The following is a 21,850-nucleotide window of genomic DNA, read 5'->3' on the forward strand; positions in this document are numbered from 1 at the left end:
AGTTTGATTGCATCCTTTGTACAAATTGTGTGTCATTAACATATTTTGGTGTATGATGCAGTCATGTGCCACATAAGGACATTTTGGTCAGTGATAGACCACATATACCATGTTGGTCCCATGTTATAATGGAGATGAAAAACTCCTATGGCCTAGCCATGGTAACACTGGAGTGCAGCACATTACCTTTTTATGTTTAGATATGTTTATCATCATTTTTTATTATTTATGTTTAGATATGTGTAGTAGACAAATACCTGCATTACAGTTGTCTACAGTATTTAGTACAGTAACATGCTGTATAGGTTTGTAGCCTAGAAGCAATAGACCACGCCATATAGCCTAACTGTGGCTACAGCATCTAGGTTTATGGAAGTCCACTGTGATGACCACACAATGGTGAAATCACCCGATGACGCATGTCTCAGGACATGTCCCCATCCTTAGGTGATATATGACTGTCTGTTGACAAAGGAAATTATCATAATCCTGACAGCATTTTCAATGAGATGCAACTTTTTGTCTGAAGCATTATTATTTCCATTTATTATATATTTGTATATTTCCTGAGTTCCAAACAAGAGTCGATGTCATTATTTTGAACCATCTAATCACATGAACTCTGACACTTTTCTCTTTACATTTCAGTATGATTGAAATGTCTCTCTATGTATACACATATATAGATATATAGATACACATATATAGATATATATACACACATATACACATATATAGATATATATACACATATATATACGCATATATTTTATATATATATATATATATATATATATATATATGTATTTTTAAGATGGAGTCTTGCTTTGTCGCCCAGGCTGGAGTGCAGTGGCATGATCTCAGCTCACTCTAAGCTCCGCCTCCCAGATTCACGCCATTCTCCTGCCTCAGCCTCCCGAGTTGCTGGGACTATAGGCACCCGCCACCACGCCTGGCTAATTTTTTTGTATTTTTAGTAGAGATGGGGTTTCACCGTGTTAGCCAGGATGGTCTCGATCTCCTGACCTCGTGATCCATCCGCCTCAGCCCCCCAAAGTGCTGGGATTACAGGCATGAGCCACCGCGCCCGGCCCCTCTCTATACTTCAATATATCAATTTACTTCTGTTACATATTATACAAGGGTATTACAAGGGGGTGTGTGTGTGTATATATATGTATACATACATAGTGTTATATATACAAGGGTATTAACATTCTTGTGTTATATAGCCCATTATGGTTTTCAAAACATTTCTACCTTCTCACAGTAATCCTATGAAATGTATATTTTAAAATTTAATCAAAAGATGGTTTTTGGCCAAAGACCTTGTAGCCCCAAAACTGCTAAATCATTCTGGACATTAAAATGTTGGCTAAAAAGGTAAAATAGGGGATATGAGATTAGAGGCTTTGAATTTATTAATATTGGCATGTTATATTCATGAACAGCAGGAAATGCACTAAAATATCTTGGTGTGGGCCCATCACATCTCAAGCCAATGCTTCAATAATAGCTTGCTTTTTTTCTTTTTTTGGCATTCTCCTGTGTGTTATGGCCCTGGGAGAACAGGCGATTTCAACAATAGCTGTTTTTTGTGTGTGGTTTTTTTTTGAGACAGGGTCTGACTCTATCACCCAGGCTAGAGTGCAGTGGTGTGCTCTCAAGCTCAGTGCAGCCTTCATCTCTTGGGCTCAAGTGATCCTCCCATTTCAGCCTCCCAAGCAGCTGGGACTACAGGTAAGCAACACCATGCTCAGCTAATTTTTAAATTTTTTTTGAGATAAGGTCTCACTATATTTTCAGGCTTATCTCAAATTCCTGGGCCCACACAGTCCTCCTGCCTCAGCCTCCCAAAATGCTGGGATTACAGGCATGAGCCTCGGTGCCCAGCCTCAACATAGCTGTCTTTTAAAGTTACTCATTATATTTTACCCAAAACCGATTTTAAACTTTCACTATAAATATTACTATCACTGCATTCATAATCATGTACCATTATACTTATCACAATAGTTTGACAAATGTAAAGGTATTAACACTCTCTTTCAGGAACTCCTTATTCCACTCCTTTTTATACTTATGCTTCCTCTATCGTGTCTTTCCTATTAGTTCCCTCCATCTTAGGTTCAGACTGGATTTTTTCCTTGTGTATCTCAGTTCTAAAGAAAAAGGAGGCTGGACATGGTGGCTCATCCTGTAATCCTAGCACTTTGGGAGGCTGAGGCAGGAGGATTGCTTGAGCTCAGGGGTTTGAGACCAGCGTGGACAACATAGGAGACCCTATCTCTACAAAAAAATTTAAAATTAGCATGACATGATGGTACATGCCTATGGTCCCAGCTACACAGGAGGCTGAGGCAGGAGGATTGCTTGGGCCTGCAAGGTCTAGGCTGCCGGAGCCATGATCGCACCATTGCACTCCAGCGTGGGCAACAGAGCAAGACCCTGTCTTAAAAAAAAAAAGCGGGGGAAGGAAAAAAGGGATGAACGGGGGAAGGGATGATCTTTCTCTGTACGGGCCTTAGGGTCAACTCTTGATGTCAGAGTGAAATACTTTCCTATTCTGGCTGGTCATCTGAACACCTACCCAAATGCATCCATTGAACTTAAATAATCTATAGACATTTCATAAAATATTTTTTCTGTTTTTACTTCTAAATTTTTTACCTGTAGTTTTTACTTATTTATGAGGTCAAATTGATTAGTCCCATGTTATAATTAAAGAAATGGAATCAGAGAACACTCATGTGACTTGCTTCAAATACAAGCCAGAGTTCAAATTGTTCTTTACTAGTTCCTACTTCATTACAAGAAGTCTCCCAAGTTACAAAATAGGTTGTATTCCAAAAATTCATTTGGAAGTCAGTTATTTGGCATTTGAACTGCATTTTACCATGTGGGAAAAAAATGTTATAAATGATGATTAGGTCCCTGGCTGGCATATAAGAATCTATTTAACTCTTGTGTAACTACAAAATGATACATTTGTAATAAATTTAAAAGAGAATGATAGTTGTGATTCTGGTTACAAAGAAAACTATTTTTTTTTTGTTTTGTTTTGTTTTACTGAGGATAAGCAGATTTAATTAGAAGATAGGGAAACATGAAGATTGAGAAGGGTCTAGGGGGCATTTCAGGGTTCTTTGAAGGGAGTTAGAGGTTGATGGGATTCTGTCTGAAGCCCAATGTATTCAGTTCTTGCACTACCATAAAGAAATACCTGGGCTGAGCACAGTGACTCATGCCTGTAATCCCAGCACTTTGGGAGGTCGAGGTGGGCAGATCACCTGAGGTCAGGAGTTTCAGACCAGCCTGGCCAACATGGTGAAACCCTGTCTCTACCAAAAAATACAAAAATTAGCTGGGTGTGGTGGCACACACCTGTGATCTCAGCTACTCAGGAGGCTAAGGTGGGAGAATCACTTGAACCCGGGATGCGGAGGTTGCAGTGAGTGAGCCAAGATTACACCACTTCACTACACCCTGGGCAACAGATCCAGACCCTGTCTCCAGAAAAAAAAAAAAAATTTAAAAAGGCCGGGCGCGGTGGCTCACGCCTGTAATCCCAGCACTTCCAGAGGCCGAGGCGGGCGGATCACAAGGTCAGGAGATTGAGACCATCCTGGCTAACATGGTGAAACCCTGTCTCTACTAAAAAATAAAAAAAATTAGCTGGGCATGATGGCTGGCGCCTGTAGTCCCAGCTACTTGGGAGACTGAGGCAGGAGAAAGGTATGAACCCAGGAGGCGGTCTTTGGAGTGAGCCGAGATCGCACCGCTGCACTCCAGTCTGGGCGACAGAGTAAGACTCTGTCTCAGAAAAGAAAAAGAAAAGAAAAGAAAAAAAATAAGCTGAGACTGGGTAATTTATAAAGGAAAGAGGTTTAATTGGCTCACAATTTTGCAGGCTGTACAGGAAATGTGGCAGCACCAGCTGAGCTTCTGGGGAGGCCTTAGGAAACTGACAATCATGGCAGAAGGTAAGGGGAAGCTGGTCAGAGAAGGAGAAAGTTGAGGGGGACGTGTGTACCATACTTTTAAACGACTAGATCTCACAAGAACCCACTCACTATCACGAGAACCACATAAAGAGGGAAATCTAGCCCCATAATCCAATCACCTCCCACTCCACCCCACCTTCAACACTGGGGATTACAGTTCGACATGAGATTTGGGCAGGACACAGATCCAAACCCTATCAGCCAGTTGCACTTTCAAACTTTTAAGTCATTTGTTGTTATTAGATGCTTCTCACTAGCATAACTTACCCAGCGTCTGTGATTAGAATCAGTAGAATTGATTGAATTAAATACCTAGGAAAAAGTAGACTATTTGAAATAATATATTAACTAACCTGGGATGGTAAAAACAAACCAACAAATTAGAAGTATTCCTTCCTTCAACCCTCCTGATAGAAAGGGCAGGAGGAGTTGTTGACTTTCCCAGTTAGCCCAGCAGATCCCATCAGCTGTGATAGCTTTAACTGAGGTACAGGTGGAGGTTGGAGAAAAGCATGAGCCTTCAGTGATTTCTTTGAATGGAGTGCTTGCACAATGAGAGTTTCTAATTCTGGGAAATAATTGCATTGATCTCATCTAGTGATTGTTTCCTACATTATCTAACACACAATTAAACATCTTACATTTCAATTAGCTTTTTAAGAAAAGTCCAGTGCTTCTTTAAATGTCCTTTAATTTATGTTTTGTTATCTTCATAACCTTTGCGTATGGCTTTTTCTTTTGTTAAAAACAAAAGGGAGGTTATATTCTTCAGTAAACTGAAGAGTAAATGAGCAGATTTTGCTGAGATGGCACATTCAGAAAACGATGAGATGAGTTCTCACCTCCTGGATCAGATTAGTGCTCTTGCCAGTCAGTATATCTACCCTACCTCCTGCTAGTTTACATAATATATTTAACTACTATTACTGTGCGTTGGGTATATGATTTGAATGCTTTACAGTGGATGTTTGTTTAACATTGGATACATTGGAAAGTGATTTAATGAAGGAGAGAGCAACTGTATATACTACAGTTCAGAATCCCTCTCAATGGTCATTATAAAAGGAAGCTTGGGATTGGCAAGCCATTTTCAAAAGTGATGTAAGACTAAATGAGGGAAGTAATATCTAATTGATTTTATATATATATTGATGTTTTTAAATGCTTTGTCTTCCCACTAAGCAATTTATGAAGAAATTCCTACTGCATGATGTTTATTTAACTGAATTTGTGTATGTGGGATAGGGTGTGTTTGAGGAATTTTGTCTGAAAGGTAAATATGCTAAATTTACATCCTAGTATGGGCATGCTCTGCTCACAAACGCCCCTGCTGAGCAGTTTACATACTGGGTGAAAATGTACACAGGAATCCTCATGGGAGATCCAGGTTTGCCAGTGAGATTACGATGTACTCAGACTGAAAAAGAGGATTTCTTCTGGTTACCTGTGTGTCTGCCAGAGGTGGGGAAGGACTGGAGAGAGATCCCTCCACAAGCCGTTTTGTCTACTTAGAGAATGGCATGCTAGAAGGGTTAGTGAGCCAAATTACAGTTTTCTTTTTTGTTGTTGTTGTTGGCTTTCATGTGTATGTTGAATAGACTAATAGCATTTGATGACTTTTTTTTTTTTTTTTTTTACTGTGCATTCCCAGATTTTGTGTGTGTGTTGCTCAGAGGGCAGGTGTAGTGGGCAAAGAGATAGGGAGATTGTCTGTTTTTCTGTTTGTTGATTGGACACACTTGCTGCTGGTAATTTGAGCATCTAAGGATCTTCCTTTATACTGAAGGCCTGAACCCTTTGGTGGAAGGAAAAAAAAGTAAGAAAAAATCATTTGAAGCAAATCCCGCCCATAGTATTATTTTTCTCATGTGCAAGCATTGTTACCTGTAGTATATTATATAGAATTTTGCATCTGACATTTTGGTTGCTAGAATTCTTAGCTTTCCTGACTGGTTTTAATTTATTATCCTCAGACTTGAATGACTAAGAGGAAAAGTCATATATTCTTGAGATTTTTCTAAGATATAAAACATTCTTAAGATTATTCAAATTATTTTAACCTTGTACAACTAATTACCCTCAGAGTGGCCCTTCATTTTGTCCGTCACTCCTAGATCAGAACATACAAGCCAAGCATGGTACTGTTGAAAAGCTGAAGGATGCTATTTGTATCCTCTCCTCTCTCATATGCAAAATGGTCTCGTTCTTAACTGATTACTTGTGCATCTAGGATGAGGTGAGAAAAAAGGCACTGAAAGAAGAGGTGGGCAAGAGGAAAGTGATCAATGGGAACAGAAGAAGGTTCTTAAGGTGCATAAAATAGCTGGTGGAAAGAAGAGGAGTGCCACTGTGTTGGCTGGTTCCATCACAGATGCTGCTGAATTCCCACCACTGTCTCAAACTCTGCAAGAACCCTCATTTTCAAAGAGCTGTTTTTAAATATCATACTTGTCTTCCCTACATATTTGCCTGCCTGACTATAACTGGGTGATTTTATATGATTTTCTTTCTTAGGGTCAAGAAATTGGAGCATGGCTATGAGCAATGGAAACAATGATTTTGTGGTTCTGAGCAACAGCAGCATCACAACCAGTGCTGCTAACCCGAGTCCCCTTACCCCCTCTGATGGAGACCATGCAGCCCAGCAGCTCACACCCAAAGAAGCAACAAGAACAAAAGTGAGTCCAAATGGATGCCTGCAACTTAATGGCACAGTTAAATCATCCTTTCTGCCTTTAGACAACCAAAGAACGCCTCAGATGTTACCCCAATGCTGCCATCCTTGCCCATACCATCACCCTTTGACTAGCCATAGCAGTCACCAAGAGTGCCATCCTGAGGCTGGCCCTGCAGCACCCTCTGCTTTGGCCTCGTGTTGCATGCAGCCACACTCCGAGTATTCTGCATCTCTTTGTCCAAGTCATTCACCTGTGTATCAGACTACGTGCTGTCTTCAGCCCTCTCCATCCTTCTGCCTGCATCATCCGTGGCCTGACCATTTTCAGCATCAGCCTGTGCAACAGCACATAGCCAACATAAGGTAAGTGGTCTGAAAGTTTTGCTTTTAGCATTCAACTAATTCCACATGAACATGACAACTTGTGTTCATTTTCCTGAAAGGGGAGGAGAAAAATGTGGCACAGAAAGAAAACTTATGAAAATGCATATTCTGTGGATTGTGTGAAGCCAAGAAAAACGCAAATAAAATAATACAGTATATCTATTGTATCCACTGACTTCTTAGTCAAATCCTCCCTTCCCCTTTTCCTGTCTGCAAACTGGTTAGGAATTTCTGCTAGACCTTAAGTTATAAAATTCAACAAAAAGTTTTACTATTAGCAGTTTCTATTATTGTACATGGGAAGCGTATTTATGATGAGACTACCTAAGCAGCCATCCTTTATTTGCTGTTATTGATAGTGGTGAGCATTTATGAAAAAGAAGTAAAAAAACTCCTTGCTGGCCAGGTGCAGTGGCTCATGCCTGTAATCCCAGCACTTTGGGAGACCGAGGCAGGCGGATCACCTGAGTTTGGGAGTTTGAGACCAGCCTGACGAACATGGAGAAACCCCATCTCTACTAAAAATACAAAAAATTAGCCGGGCGTGGTGGTGCATGCCTGTAATCTCAGCTACTCGGGAGGTTGAGGCAGGAGAATCACATGAACCTGGGAGGTGGAGACTGTGGTGAGCCGAAATCATGCCATTGCACTCCAGCCTGTGCAACAAGAGTGAAACTCCATCTCCCAGAAAAAACAAAAAAACAAACAAACAAACAAACAAAAAAACCTTGCTTCCTTATGCTGCCTTATGACTGTACTCGACAATTTCTATTCATGTGTTTTGGTGACTATGTAGTACGCTGAGATCAGATGAAAGTAGCAATTGCCTTCATAGCAGATGAAACCTGTAAACTGTAGCATGGGACTTTAAAAAATATTTTTTGTAAAGCATTTTTAGATCTGGTAGATTGAAAAGTATTAGAAAAATCAATATCATTGTCCGTGCTTATTTCCACCTCAGCCCATAGTTTCTCATATATATGATTTTCAGCTATTTTTTCCATGGGTAAGTTAAGTTGCATTCAGCATAGGTTAGCGATGATAATATATTTTATAAAATACTAAGTACTTTGTAAAGACCTAGTATTATTTCATATTTTTAAGTAATAAAAAGAGTTTAGCTAGAAAAAGAGCATTCTCTTTAAAATTAGGATATAATTTACACATAGGGAAATGTACAGATATTAATTATTCAGTTTGAACAGTGTTGACAAATGTGTACAAAAGCGTAACCCACATTTTGGTCTGATGTAGAACATTTCTGTCACCCCAGAAGATAAGTTCCTTCGTGCCCCTTCTCAGTTATTACCTCTGTCTTCACCAGAAGCAATCACTGCTGAGTTCTATTACTGTAGATTTGTTTTGCCTGCTCGTAGAACTTCACATAAGCAGAATCGTACAGTATGTACTCTTTCATATTTGGCAATTTTTGCTCAGCATAATGCTTTTGAGTTTCATCTAATTATTGTATGTATTTGTTTTTCCATTTATTGCTGAGTAGTAATCCACTGTATGCATGTAGCAAATTCACTTTTGATTAAAGAGTCAGGTCTGAGTGCTGCAGCTCACGGCTGCAGGGATTACAGAATCGCTGTAAGATTCTGTAAGGTGGGAAAATTGCTTGAGCCCAGGACTTCAGTGCCAGCCTGGGCAACACAGCAAGACTCTGTATCTACAAAAAAAAAAAAAGGGAAAAAAAGTCAGATCCAAAAAGGGATTAAGAGATAAATACTTTTGACCTTTATCAGGTTTTGAACATTGTTGAGATTATCTGGTTACACTCTTTTTAAAGAGAGGAAGGGAAACGTGGTAATAAAGCAGAAAGAAAGAGTGGGGAGGGGAAAAGAGGAGAGTCCTTCACAGCATGTTTCTGCAGTTTCTGAATACACTTTCCATATTGGATTTGAGAGTCTTTTAGTTATAGGCTATGATAAGAACTCACATTTACCAAAGTCATTTCTTAGAAGATTTGTCCTGACAACTTTGTGCTACATGACTAGTTTTAGACTCTTTCCATTTTGAATCAAATTGTGTGAACAGTTGATTTTTAAATTATCATATTGATGTTTCAAATAATAAATTATATGGTTGCAAAGTATGAAATAAGATAGATATTTCTGCATTTTGAAGCTGATACCTCCTTTAAAAAAATCACAACATAATAAAACTGTGGACAAATAACCAATCCTTTCAATATGGAAGGTTGTGCCAAGAGTTTCAGGATTTTTACTTAGCATTTCTCAGTGACCTAATTCAAAAGCAATGAGATCCCTGTGTACACTTTAAATAGAATGGCATTTAAAAACAAACTGATAGGCAGGTGGCTGAGCTTGTCACTACCCTTGGTTGTGGAGTCATTGTTGGAACCGGGGCTTTTGCAATCATGGTGGACTGACTTCAGACTGTGTATGACCACTGGGTCCACAGACTTGTCCGTATAGGATTTGTCTTTGTGTGTTATCTAAAGAGAAAGAATGATGGAAAAGCTAACTGCCTTCTGGAAAAAAAAGTATGTTATTTAAAAGGGAATTGAGACCCATGGAGAAGTTGCTTGGAAGTAAAGGCTGTGACTGAACTATATAATATTTACATTTTAAAAGTTATGAGAGAAATAAAAACACTCTCATACTTAATTTGAAAAACGCTGACTTAAAAATTGCCACAATTGTCCGTCAAAAAAAGTTGTAGAAGAAAGATTAGTATGAGGGAAATTTTTTATATTTAGAATTGTATCTCAAGAATTTGAGCTTTCGGTTATCTGTTTGTAATAGACATAAAATATTTTAAAGATGCCTGCAGAGGAATAGTATATGTCCATTTGTGTATATTACATACTTTATTGTGCCTCAATTATTACTTTGCTATTTTCTACATTAGTTATATAATCTGCAATGTGGCACCGAGGATGTAATTCCAAACAAGTTGAGACATTCTTTAGTAGGAAGGGAGACAGTAAAGCAAATAGGCAGCTACAGTATTATGGTAAGCACTATCAAGAAGGAATACACAGGGCTGAAGATGAAGAAAAGTTACAGATGGAGAGAGAACTGAAGAGGCTTGTCTTTTAGGTAGAGGGAACAGTTTATGCAAATACTTTTACAAGGTGGTGTGCGCTCAGCTCCAGCATAGGTCAATATGGCTGGACCCTAGTGGAAGAGAGAATGGTAGCAAGAGGAGAGGTATACTAGGACTAAGTCCTGAAGGGCATTGTAAACCACATTAAGGCAATCTCCAGACTTCATCCTGAGGCTAAGGAGGCCCCATTGTAGATTTGTGTGTGTTTGTGATTTTTTTATTGTGGTGAGATATACATAACATAAAATTTAATATTTTAATCATTTTTAAGTATACAGTTTAGTGACATTAAGTACATTCACATTGTTGTACACCCATCACTACTACCTTTGTGCAGAACTATTTCATCTTCCCAAACTGAAATTCCATACTCACTAAATTATAAATCCACCTGCCCCTGGCAACCACCATTCTACTTTTTGTCTCCATGAATTTGACTTCTCTAGATACCTCAAATTAGTCGAATCCTACAGTACTTGCCTTTTTCTGTTGGGCTTATTTTACTCCGCATAATGTCTTCAAGTTTCATTCATGTTGTAGCATGCGTCATGATTTCCTTTCTTTTTAAGGCTGAATAATATTCCATTGCATATTTGTATATTACATTATAGCATTTTATCAATTACATATTACATTGTATCAGTTCATTGATGGACAATTCCATCTTTTGGGTGTCGTGGCTATTGTGAATAATGCTACTATGAACTTGGGTTCTGTTCAAGTCCCTGCTTTCAGTTCTTTGGGGTATATGCTCAGACCAGAAGTGGAATTGCTGGAGCATATGGTAATTCTGTTTTTAGCTTTTTGAGAAACTGTTTTCCATAGTGGCTGCACCATTTTACACCAGCAGTGCAAAAAGTTCCAGTGTTTCCAGATCCTTGCCAACATTTGTTATTTTATCTGTTTTTTTTTTTTAAAGTAGGCATCCTAACTGATGTGAGATTATAAATTTTAAAGCAAAAAAAAAAAAAACAACAAAAAGAAAACACACACACACAGTAAGAAACATTTTAGAAAACTTCATCATTTGCATTGTGGAGAGCAAATTGCCTTGGTCAGGACCGTTGTAGATAGGAAGAACACTAGAAGGCTTGCTGCAGTAGTTCAAGTGAGAAATGTGATAACTTGAACCATGATTTATAAATAAATTCATTCTAGAGAGATTTAGGAGGTGGAATCTACTAGATTTGGTGGATAATTGTATATCGGAGGGGCAAAGGGAGGAAGATTCACAACTGATTTTCAGTGTCCTGGCTTGAGCAACTGGTTGGGTAGATGGTAATTCCATTCACTAAAATGGGGAAGACAGAAGAAGGGAACTCAGTAAACAGAGCTGAGACATTGAGCTTCCAGAGAGGACTACAGAGTAACAGTAACAGTGAAAGAGTGATGTCCCCTGGGCTTCTTTGAAAGAATGAGGTTGCTGGGTAATACATGACAGTGCACTGAGGGCAATACTGGTGGGGTTTATCTTAGAATGAACACTGAAGCACTTTGACTCAGGCCAGCAGGTATTATATTTGCAGAATTGTGCTATGGGCAAGGCACTGAGTGAGGTGCTGTCTCGTCCTTTCCCCAACCAATAAAATATCCACAGAAGCAAATGTGTTCTTGGATAGAGCTGCTATGTATGGGAGAACAGGGCAGTTTGGGAAAGTCTGCACAGGATATCCTTGGTATGGAATTCTGAAAATGAGGATGCTGTACAATGCTTTACTGCCTTTCATTATTCTCACAACTCTTTCAGGAACTTACTGTAACAAAGGTTCTAGAGGTTGATCTCTACCAGAAACTTCAAGTCTTTTTAGTTTTCTTTATTGTGGTTTATTGCTATGTAATTTTCAAGTTCTTTCTAAATTGATAACATCAAGTAAGTACTTAATGAAATATTATTCAATTAATGTTTAAGATGTATTTATGACTTCACATTACTTTAAAGGATATCTTAAACATTGACCGCCTTAGAGTAAAATTGTATGGTGATGGAAGATCCTAAGTGCTATCAATTTTTATTGCTATTTGCACCTAGACCACAAATGGGCCCACCTGTTTGTATTTGAAAGTGTTTTTTGAAGTTTTTTTTGTTGTTGTTTATAAAGCACTTAAGCCATAGATAATGTTTTAAAGACTCAATCAGATAGAAAATATAATTTTAGTCTAGACCATTTACTGCTTACCGCCTTTTGTATAGTAGACTCTCTTTCATCCCCTTTTGATTCTTTAAACTCCAATAAATCTTTCTAAAAGATTCATTATATCAACCATCTGTGGTTTTTTTTTTTAATTCGTTTTTAGTCTTCTGATTAATAAAATTAAGGCCAGGTGTGGTGGCTCAAGCTTATAATACCAGCACTTTGGGAGACTGAGGCAGGCCAATCACTTGAGGTCAGGAGTTCGAGACCAGCCTGGCCAGGAATGGTGAAACCCCGTCTCTGCTAAAACTACAAAAATTAGCCCAGGGTGGTGGCAAGCACCTGTAGTCCCAGTTACTTAGGAGGCTGAGGCAGGAGAATTACTTGAACCCGGGAGGTGGAGGTTGCAGTGAGCCAGGATCACACCACTACACTCCAGCCTAGGTGACAGAGGAAGACTCTCAAAAAAAATAAAAATAAAATAAAATAAAGATTATTGCAAGGATCACATTTAATATATCTGTTTTAATTATTGCCAAATATTAAGTAGCTTAAATAGATTTTATTTTAAAGCTTTAGATTTCATTTTAAAGCTTCAGGCTTTTACATTTGTAGATTCCTGTCCTCATATACATTACTCAGCCATTAATTAACATGTCTAATTGAGAACAATAGGGAATTTTATTTTATCTTATTTTATTTATTTGTTTATTTTTGAGACAGAGTCTTGCTCCATTGCCCAGGCTGGAGTACAGTGGCATGATCTCGGCTCACTGCAACCTCCACCTCCTGGGTTCAACCGATTATCCTGCCTCAGCCTCCTGAGCAGCTGGGATTACAGGCGCACACCAACATGCCCAGCTAATTTTTGTATTTTTAGTAGAGACGGAGTTTCACCATGTTGGCCAGGCTGGTCTTGAACTCCCGGCCTCAAGTGATCCGCCCGCCTTAGCCTCCCAAAATACTGAGACTACAGGTGTGAGTCACATCGCCCAGCCACAGTAAGGAATTTTAAAAGGCAGAAAATAGTGTCTCCCTACCATGAGGAAAGACTTATACCAACAAGTCCTATACCTAGCTGATTGTCTTAGGAGTCACCTGGGGAGTTAAAAAATAAAATAAGTAGAAGAAGAAGAAGAAGACATTTCTTTTGCAGTAGAAACAATAAATAACTCTAAGAGTTGAGAGGTGGGAAGGATCCCCTGGAAGGATCCCTGTAGGTTATTGAGGTTAGGGACAGTCTGACTAAGAAGAGCAGAACATGAATGGCCCTTGAAAGATGACTAGAAATTAATGAAGAGACTTGAGGAGGCAAAACATGGAGAGTGGAGGAAAGTTGTGAAGGGAAAGCTTTCAAAAGCAAAAGCTTTTATTTATTTATTTATTTATCTATTTATTTATTTATTTATTTATTTATTGAGACAGAGTCTCGCTCTGTCACCCAGGCTGGAGTCCAGTGGCCTGATCTTGGCTCACTGCAAGCTCTGCCTCCCGGTTCATGCCATTCTCCTGCCTCAGCCTCCTGAGTAGCTGGGACTAAAACATGTAAGAAAGGTAAAGAGAACAAGATTGTGGGAGCGGAGGGTCATTGTGGGTGTCCCCAGTCTACCTCCTGAACAGTCCATTTGATGATCTGCTCTTTATCCTCCAGAGAGCTGGAAAATGCCTCTCAAAAGCCAGTTACATTCCACATATTCCAGTGTGCTGGTTGAAGCAAGTTTTGAGTTATTCATTTGGGATCTTCTTATTGCTGTATTAAAGTGAAAGAATAATGGTATTATTGCACAATTAATAAGGGGTTCTGCATCCAAAAATAGCACACTAGAGTTCTAATCTAAACTATACTTACCTTTTAATTTGGTGTTGCAAAGAAATATTCTTGATTGTAACAGAGGACTCCATGAATGATACTTGGCAATGCCACAGACTCATTATCATGATAGGGAACCTGTGACATTTTTGGATACCTGCCAAATGCATTTTTATTTACCTAAGGTGATTTCATAGACAGATGGCCATTTTGAATGTTTCAAGTGACTCACTAGAGGAATTAGAGCTATATATAGTTAAGAATGCTTGGCATAGAGGGGACTGAGGAACCCTGGGACTAGCTTAGCCCCTTAAGGTTAACTAAATATTGTCCCTGCCACCCCCATATGTTATGACTGTATAATTTTTGTAACTTACATTTCCTTTCTTCTTCATTTGTTTAATAATTTTCTAATTTCTGACTCACTTTTCTCAGAGGTTTTCTTTTTGTTTCCCTTTAGGACATTTGTTATTTTCTGTGAAGGGACCTCTTTTAAAATGAAAAAAAAGTAAGAAATGAGAATTCTCTTGTTATATTAAAAAGACAAGTATTCTACCACCAGAATTCTTGTTTCTTGGCATGTGCTGTATCATGACATCCAGGGGTAAAACTACAGCTCTGAGCATCATTTCCCAAAGTGTCTTACTTCACCGCACATGGCCTATGGTGACCCACCCTTTCCCCTTTCCTTAGCCCTGGTGATTGTATTATTTTGTTAGTCAGAAAAATTGAGGCAGAAATCACTTTGAACACTTCATCAACATTGTAGCATGAACCTGCCCATTGACACAGATCCCACAGTCTCTGCTTTACCCACATCACCCAGAGTGCATTCAAATGCTTCTCTAAGATGTTGCAGCAATGAGTGAAGAAATTCAGAGTTAGTTATTCACTTATTCAACAAGTGCTTAATGAGTATTTAATAAGCCTTAGGTGCTGGAGACAGGTGGAAAAGGCAAAGTCTGGTTCCTGACTTCAAAGATGTAGAATTGGACAAGATAAGACACTTAGATCCATAGGTAGATTGTCATCTTTGGTTGGTGTTTACAGAATAGCTGTTGTATTCTCTGGACCACAGAAGTTAAATACCAGTGCTTTTACAGAGGCACAGGCAAGTTTTATTATATATTAATACAAAAAGAGAACTAGACTATACAGTTTTACAAATTCATATTCCCCTCTTTTCCTCTCTTACCATTGAAAGATTACTAATAGTGAAACAATCATTTGTCTTTATTTTTTATATAAATTATTACCTCTCTGGAACTGCTGGACAAGTGTCTTTTGCAAGAAGGAATAGCTAAACTGCATTCTTTAGACATTTGCTTTTCAATAAACCATTGGGTTTTCAATAAAGCCAATAAAATTGAAAATTTGGCACTGGTCACATTTTCAGTACTCAGTAGCCACATGTGGCTAGTAGCTAACATTTTGGACAGCACAGATGGAGAATATTACCATAATTGCAGAGAGTTTTATTGAACAGGACTACCTTCCTTGGCTCTGTTAAAACAGCTGAGATCCCTTTTCAAAGTCCACGGCAGCAAATGAAACTTATATGATATAGAATAACAGCAATATTTGACAGTGAATACTTTGTTGTTGTTGACATAATTCTACTTAGTATTTGCTTGTGTTTTGTTTACTAAATAACAAAGAAATGACAAAAAAAAAAAAAATCCCTTCAAAAACCTGAAGGACAGCTAGGCGCAGTGGCTCAAGTCTGTAATCCCAGTACCTTGGGAGGCCGAGGCGGGCGGATTACAAGGTCAGGAGATTGAGACCATCCTGGCCAACATGGTGAAACCCCATCTCTACTAAAAATATAAAAATTAGCTGGGCGTAGTGGCCCGTGTCTGTAATCCTAGCTACTCGGGAGGGCAGGAGAATCACTTGAACCTGGGCAGTGGTTGCAGTGAGCTGGTATCGCGCCACTGCACTCCAGCCTGGTGACACAGCGAGACTCCGTCAAAAAAAAAAAAAAAAAAAAAAATCTGAAGGATTAAAAGTCCTATATTAGCAAAAATTGTGTAACAAGTAGGCAATATCCTTCAGAATCTTCAGAATTCAGAGGCCACAATTACATTCCACAAAAGTCACCGCATATCTTTGAGTCAAAAACTATCATCTTATTTAGTTTATAGTTGCCGGGCTTTTTGTAAGTAGATCTAAAATATAAATGTAAAAATGTAGTTTTTCTCCAGGATAGAGAAGTATAGCTAGTCTCTAGAAGCAATCATTGTTGCTACATTATAATTTATTTTTCTTTTCTGAATTCTTTCCGCATTGTACAACATTAAGTAGTAAGAGCATCTCTGTAAAATGGGAGTAACAGTAGCTATCTTGCACTTAACACAGTGTCTGGTACCAAATTATAATCTCCCTTCTGTTCTCCATTTTTGTTCCTTTCACTTTCTCTTAAGTTTTGTTGTATTGTTTCATGCCTGTGCTTAATCCTGTTGGTATTGTTTTAGAAATGAAGCTATTACTGAATCCTGGTTTAAATAAAGACATGATGTGTTCCTTTTCATTCTTCTTTATAAATGACACACCTCACACCATCAACCTATAGGAAAAGATGGTCACTCATTTGCCTTCTGGAGGAGGAAAAGGGGTCATGAAGAATAAATGGGTCTCTTTAGCCCCCCAAACTCAGAGCCTTCACACTTTATACTGATTACATAATCTGATTATATTTGATTTTAGAAGAAGTCTGGTAAGATTTAATTTTGATTTCACTGAAACCAGGATTTATTTTGACATTCCTTAAAGCAGTCAAATTAACTTTTTAAAAGGGATAATATTTATAAAATTGAAAATGTTCCAGGCTTGCTTGCCAAAGTAAGTCAGCTTGGCAGTCAGACGGAGTGAAGGCCTATTTTTTAGAAAGACTTCTTTGAGAGAGTTCTTCTTTTATTATAAATGAACAGATTTTAGAGTGTGCTATGCCTCAAGGAATACATTGTACATTCTGTAATACATTTTAGAATATGAGCCTTGGTCATCTTTTACTTTAATAATGAATGTCAGAAAACAATGCTTTCTTTATTTCGTAAAATTAATTAATATAACATTTTGGAATGAAGCAAATATATGCTTTATCCCCTTTCCATATTAGTGCTAGTTGTTTAGCAGATACTGGAGAGTAAAGGGGAAAAAAAGAAATGCTTTAGGTTTTTTCTTTTTGGTAAAAAAAAAATTCAAAAGGTTGTAAAATATTTGGCAAACAGTGAGACTTAAAAAAAAAAAACATTGTTATGGATCGGTTACACATCTAATTCCAGGGAAAAGGCACTTGTGATCTATTGCATCTTCTTTTCAAACTTAAATGGATTGTTAGGTGTAATTTAAAAGAATTTATAGAACTTAACATTTAAAGGACAATTTTGATTGCTGTAATATTTTGTGTTCTTTTCAATAAATTGACTCTACAAAATTGTCTCCTTTTTTTAAACACAAACCAGATATTCAACTGATTACTTGGTATTTTGCAGTTTGAAATAGAGCCTAAGGCCTGGGACCCATTCATGGTTCAGTAAATACTTGTTGAATCAATGAATGATTACCAAAAAAAGTTCTCAAAATACATCTTTTTCTGTAAAAAGTTAACAAAACTTAACAACAGCAAAAGCCTCATGAAGTTAGATTGGTCACTGCCATCAAACAGCTTATAGTCTAGAAGGAGAAGGATGATTTCAGCAAAAATAACCCAACTCTCTGAATGCCAAAATCAGGGTTTAGAGGGTTATGTGAGTCCTAAAGAAGGAGATGGAATCATAGGAGAGCTAAGAGAAAGTGTCATAGGAGAGGTGAGGGGCTTTTCAAAAATGAACAAGAGGCCAGGCCAGGCTGGCTCACACCTGTCATCCCAGCACTTGAAGAGGCCAAGGGAGGAGGATCACTTGAGCCTAGGAGTTCAAGACTAGGCCTGGACAACGTAGTGAGACCCTGTTTATACTAAAAATAAAAAAATAAAATAAAATAAATGAACAAGAGTGCAACTGCCTGAAATACGGAAACAGGAGGCCTGGAAGCACCAAGAACATGGCAATAAGTGGTGGGGTGGGGTATGGGGCTGGGGAATGCAAGCAGTCCCCTTTGTCTGGAGAAGGGCCAGAGAAGGCATCACGATACACTCTAGTTAGTCCAAGAAGATTGCGCCCATAAAATGAATTCTGAATGCTGTGTAATCATTGTAAAGCTTTTTTTTTTTTTTTTTTTTTTTTTTTTTTTTTTTTTGGAAACAGTCTCGCTCTGTTGCCCAGGCTGGAGTGCAGTGGCGCAATCTCGGCTCACTGCAACCTCTGCCTCCCAGGTTCATGAAATTCTCCTGCCTCAGCCTCTCGAGTAGCTGGAACTACAGATGCATGCCACCATGCTCAGCTAATTTTTGTATTTTAGTAGGACAGGATTTCACCGTGTTGGCCAGGCTGGTCTCGAACTCCTGACCACAAGTGATCTACCCGCCTCGACCTCCCAAATTGTTGGGATTACAGGTGTGAGCCATAGCACGCAGCCTGAAGCATTTATTCAATACAGATAGTCTGCAACTTAGGGTTTGAGTTATGATTTTTTGCCATTACAGTGCTACAGAGGCAATATGCATTTGGTAGAAACTGTACTTCCGATTTTGAATTTTGATCTTTTCCTGGGCCCAGGCCCAGTGTGCTTTCAGCTGTGTGTGTTGATGGTGTGTACCTATACAACCATTCTGTTTTTCACTTTCAGTACAGTATTTAATAAATCACAGGAGATATTCCATACTTTAGGGGAAGATGGAGAGGGACCAGGAGACTGTGCCCCAGGGAGAGTCAGTCAGGGAATAACCTTTCTGTTTGCTCAACTCTGACCACCTTCAGGACATTTACCAATCTAGTGGAAGTAACCGTAAAGGAGTCAGTAGCTTATAAAACTGGTGGATGAACCCTCAGTTCCTAAATAAGACTTTTGTCTTTTCTTTGTTCATATGTATTTTTCTGAATCTAGAAAGCAGAATAAAATGAAAGACTTCAAGGCCAAATTTGATACCTTTATTCTATGTGAATTTGCTGAGTTAATTTAGTGAAATCAGTTTCTTTTCCCCATTTGAATGGTACAGAGTTCTAATAGTTACCAAATACTTTGAGATTCAAGCCTAATGCTTTCTACAGGAATGTAAGCAATTTACTGTTTCCAAGCACTATTTTGTTGTGCTAGTAAGAAGCAAGGATGGACAGTTAGTACATTCATTCCTTCGGACCCTATTTGTGTGTCTGTGGTCACTCGGGCCTGCCCACCTCCTCTTTCCTAAAACACTGCTTTCATTATGTCACTCCTCTGCTCAGAAATCTTCCAGTTTCCCCAAATTCCTTGACCTGGCATTGCAAGTTTCCCTTTGAGGGATGGAGTGTGTTGTGGGTGAGGAAAGGGTACTTCATGGAGGAAGAGTCCCCTAGCCCTGGACAGGAAGGAACAAGGTGACAGATCTCAGTGCATGTTACTGTGGCGGATTTTCTCCCCAGCACTTTAGAAGTTTAGAAAGAAGTCAGATTAATGACTCTGTCTTTGTTTCCACTTATACATAATGAGGATCTAACAAGGTTATATATTCTGGGTCTTTGTTTTTTAGGTGGTATTCTAGAACTTTGTTTTGTTTTGGTTGGTTGGTTTTTTTCATTATAAAGTAATCCCTAGTAAAGATTTATTTATGAAGTATTGTTTGATTGTTAAAATGCTTCTCCCTAATGCATAGGGTAAAACTCTACACAGAGCTCCAAATTGTTTTTTTTTTTTTTTAACCTTTTTACCCCTGACCTCCTTCTCCCACAGCTTAAAATTCTCACTGAGCAACATCAGTGTTTGGTGAGTGTTTTGGCTTGAGGATTGTAGACTTCATTCCAGTATTCCATGCTCTTAAGTTAGTTAAGTTTAATAAGATTTTTCTGGCTTTCTTATGGGCTTTTCTTGGATCTCATATTAATGATTATTATTCACATCTTATTAAGAAAACTATATATTATACTCTTATTAAGCATGTTTTGTACAGGGCTCACAGCAACAGTCTGGCATGAAAAGGCTTGAGTTTAAGGGTAAGTACTTTATAATTTAGTGTAACTTTAAGATGTAACACATGGGACTGTGCTTTATAACCTCCAACTAAACCATGCAATTGTAACTTCATAGGCTAAGGAAGAATGTTTCCTTTTAAGCAAAGCTACTTTTCAGTCATTTAAAAATACTTTGAATTAACCTATCGTCCTTTTCAGATTTCTAATTGCTCTATTTTCTTTACTACTGTTTAAAAAAAAAAAAAAAAAAAAAAAGGCATTCCTAGATTCCTCTTTTAGGGTGTGCATTGTATGGGAGGACCAGAGCCACGTTATATTTTGACCTTTAGTACTGCCCTTTTCTTCTCCCCCTGATAAGTGGCAGAGAAAAATGTGTTTAAAAATGAATTTCCCAGGCCTGGCGCAGTGGCTCACGCCTGTAATCCCAGCTCTTTGGGAGGCCGAGGTGGGTGGATCACTTGAGGTCAGGAGTTCGAGATCAGCCTGACCAACATGGTGAAATACCATCTCTACTAAAAATACAAATATTAGCCAGGCATGGTAGTGGACACCTGTATATTCCAGCTACTCGGGAGGCTGAGGCAGGAGAATTGCTTGAACCCAGGAGGTGGAGGTTGCAGTGAGCCGAGATTATGCCACTGCACTCCAGTGTGGGTGACAGAATGAGACTCTGTCTCAATAAAAAAATAAAAAAGAAAATAAAGGGATTTCCCATACCCTGCTTCCTTCACCTTTCTAAAGGGCACCTAGCTGCCCTTTAACTAGTGATCAGCTAGGCCTTGGAACTCATCGTAAGAATAAATAATTGATTAATAAGAGGATATGACACCTTAAGATCTCTCCCCCATTCCTGCCCAGTCTTAGAAAACACAATTCCTTTCTTGTTTACTGAAATAACAAATAGTATCATTTCTTGCTTTCTACTTAGGACCAGGCTATAGTAAGAGAAAAGTTTCTTTCTAACCTAAGTTGGAACTGAAGCTGTTACATAAAAGTCTGATTTGTTCCAGCTTAGATTTGTTCCAGTTTATAGGATTTTGAGTTCATAGGGAATCTGCAGAGACCATGTACATTATGCAGAAAACCTATTTTTGAAGGTAACATCAGGTAGAAATGCCTTCTTCAGTTTCTAATTGAGATGGCTGTTAAGCAGATCCAATGAGTGTGCATTTTTGCTCTGTGGCATTTCCATCAGATTGACATACTTAATTATCAGATATCTTTCTTTTACCAAAAAGTTTCAGTTGAGTTGGCACTGGGGTTTATAAATACATGCACACAGCACATTTCTGTCATTGTTCACTGCAGTCTTTTAACACATCTTCTCAGCAATATTCTTAATGTTTCCGGGGGGAAATTGTAAATTACCTAACCACTGAATTAGAGGTGTGTTGTTTTTTAGCTAATCAATAGCTATTGAATGCTTAAATTGACTTTAAAGTAGACAAAAGTAAAAGACAGCAAAGAAAATCAGTAGGATTGCCCATAATCCATAGACATTTGAGCAGCTCCTTTAGTCATTTTGAAACACATGCTTTATGTTTTCCCTTGGACTGGCATATTCCTGTCATTTATAAAAAGAATATACGTTTGTAAATTTAAGGTGTGGACATTCATTATTGAAGGTAGAAATGGTTATAATCATCAGTGTCTAGATATATCTGAAGAGAGGTAAATTCAACATGGTTTTAAATACAATTTTGTATTGCATAGTTTAGAAA

At 38.3% G+C, this 21,850-nt stretch overlaps 1 protein-coding gene across 50 annotated transcripts in view; it reads left to right on the top strand.

The window, feature by feature from the left end:
• The window catches only part of DISP1 (dispatched RND transporter family member 1), a 205,948-nt gene that overhangs the window by 137,786 nt on the left and 46,312 nt on the right, over positions 1–21,850 (top strand). For 38 of the 50 annotated variants that reach the window (XM_077938110.1, XM_077938104.1, XM_077938179.1 and 35 more), the window contains one exon: positions 6,519–7,044. In XM_077938110.1, the coding sequence (XP_077794236.1) occupies positions 6,536–7,044 (509 nt within the window). In that variant the 5' untranslated portion in view covers positions 6,519–6,535. Of the gene's footprint in view, positions 1–1,624; positions 1,741–3,910; positions 3,984–6,518; positions 7,045–21,850 lie in introns of those variants that run through there. The other 12 variants (XM_077938131.1, XM_077938275.1, XM_077938327.1 and 9 more) reach the window with 4 other exon arrangements.

The sequence above is a fragment of the Macaca mulatta genome, chromosome 1, assembly GCF_049350105.2.
Source record: "Macaca mulatta isolate MMU2019108-1 chromosome 1, T2T-MMU8v2.0, whole genome shotgun sequence".
In the NCBI taxonomy this organism is placed as follows: Eukaryota; Metazoa; Chordata; class Mammalia; order Primates; family Cercopithecidae; genus Macaca; species Macaca mulatta.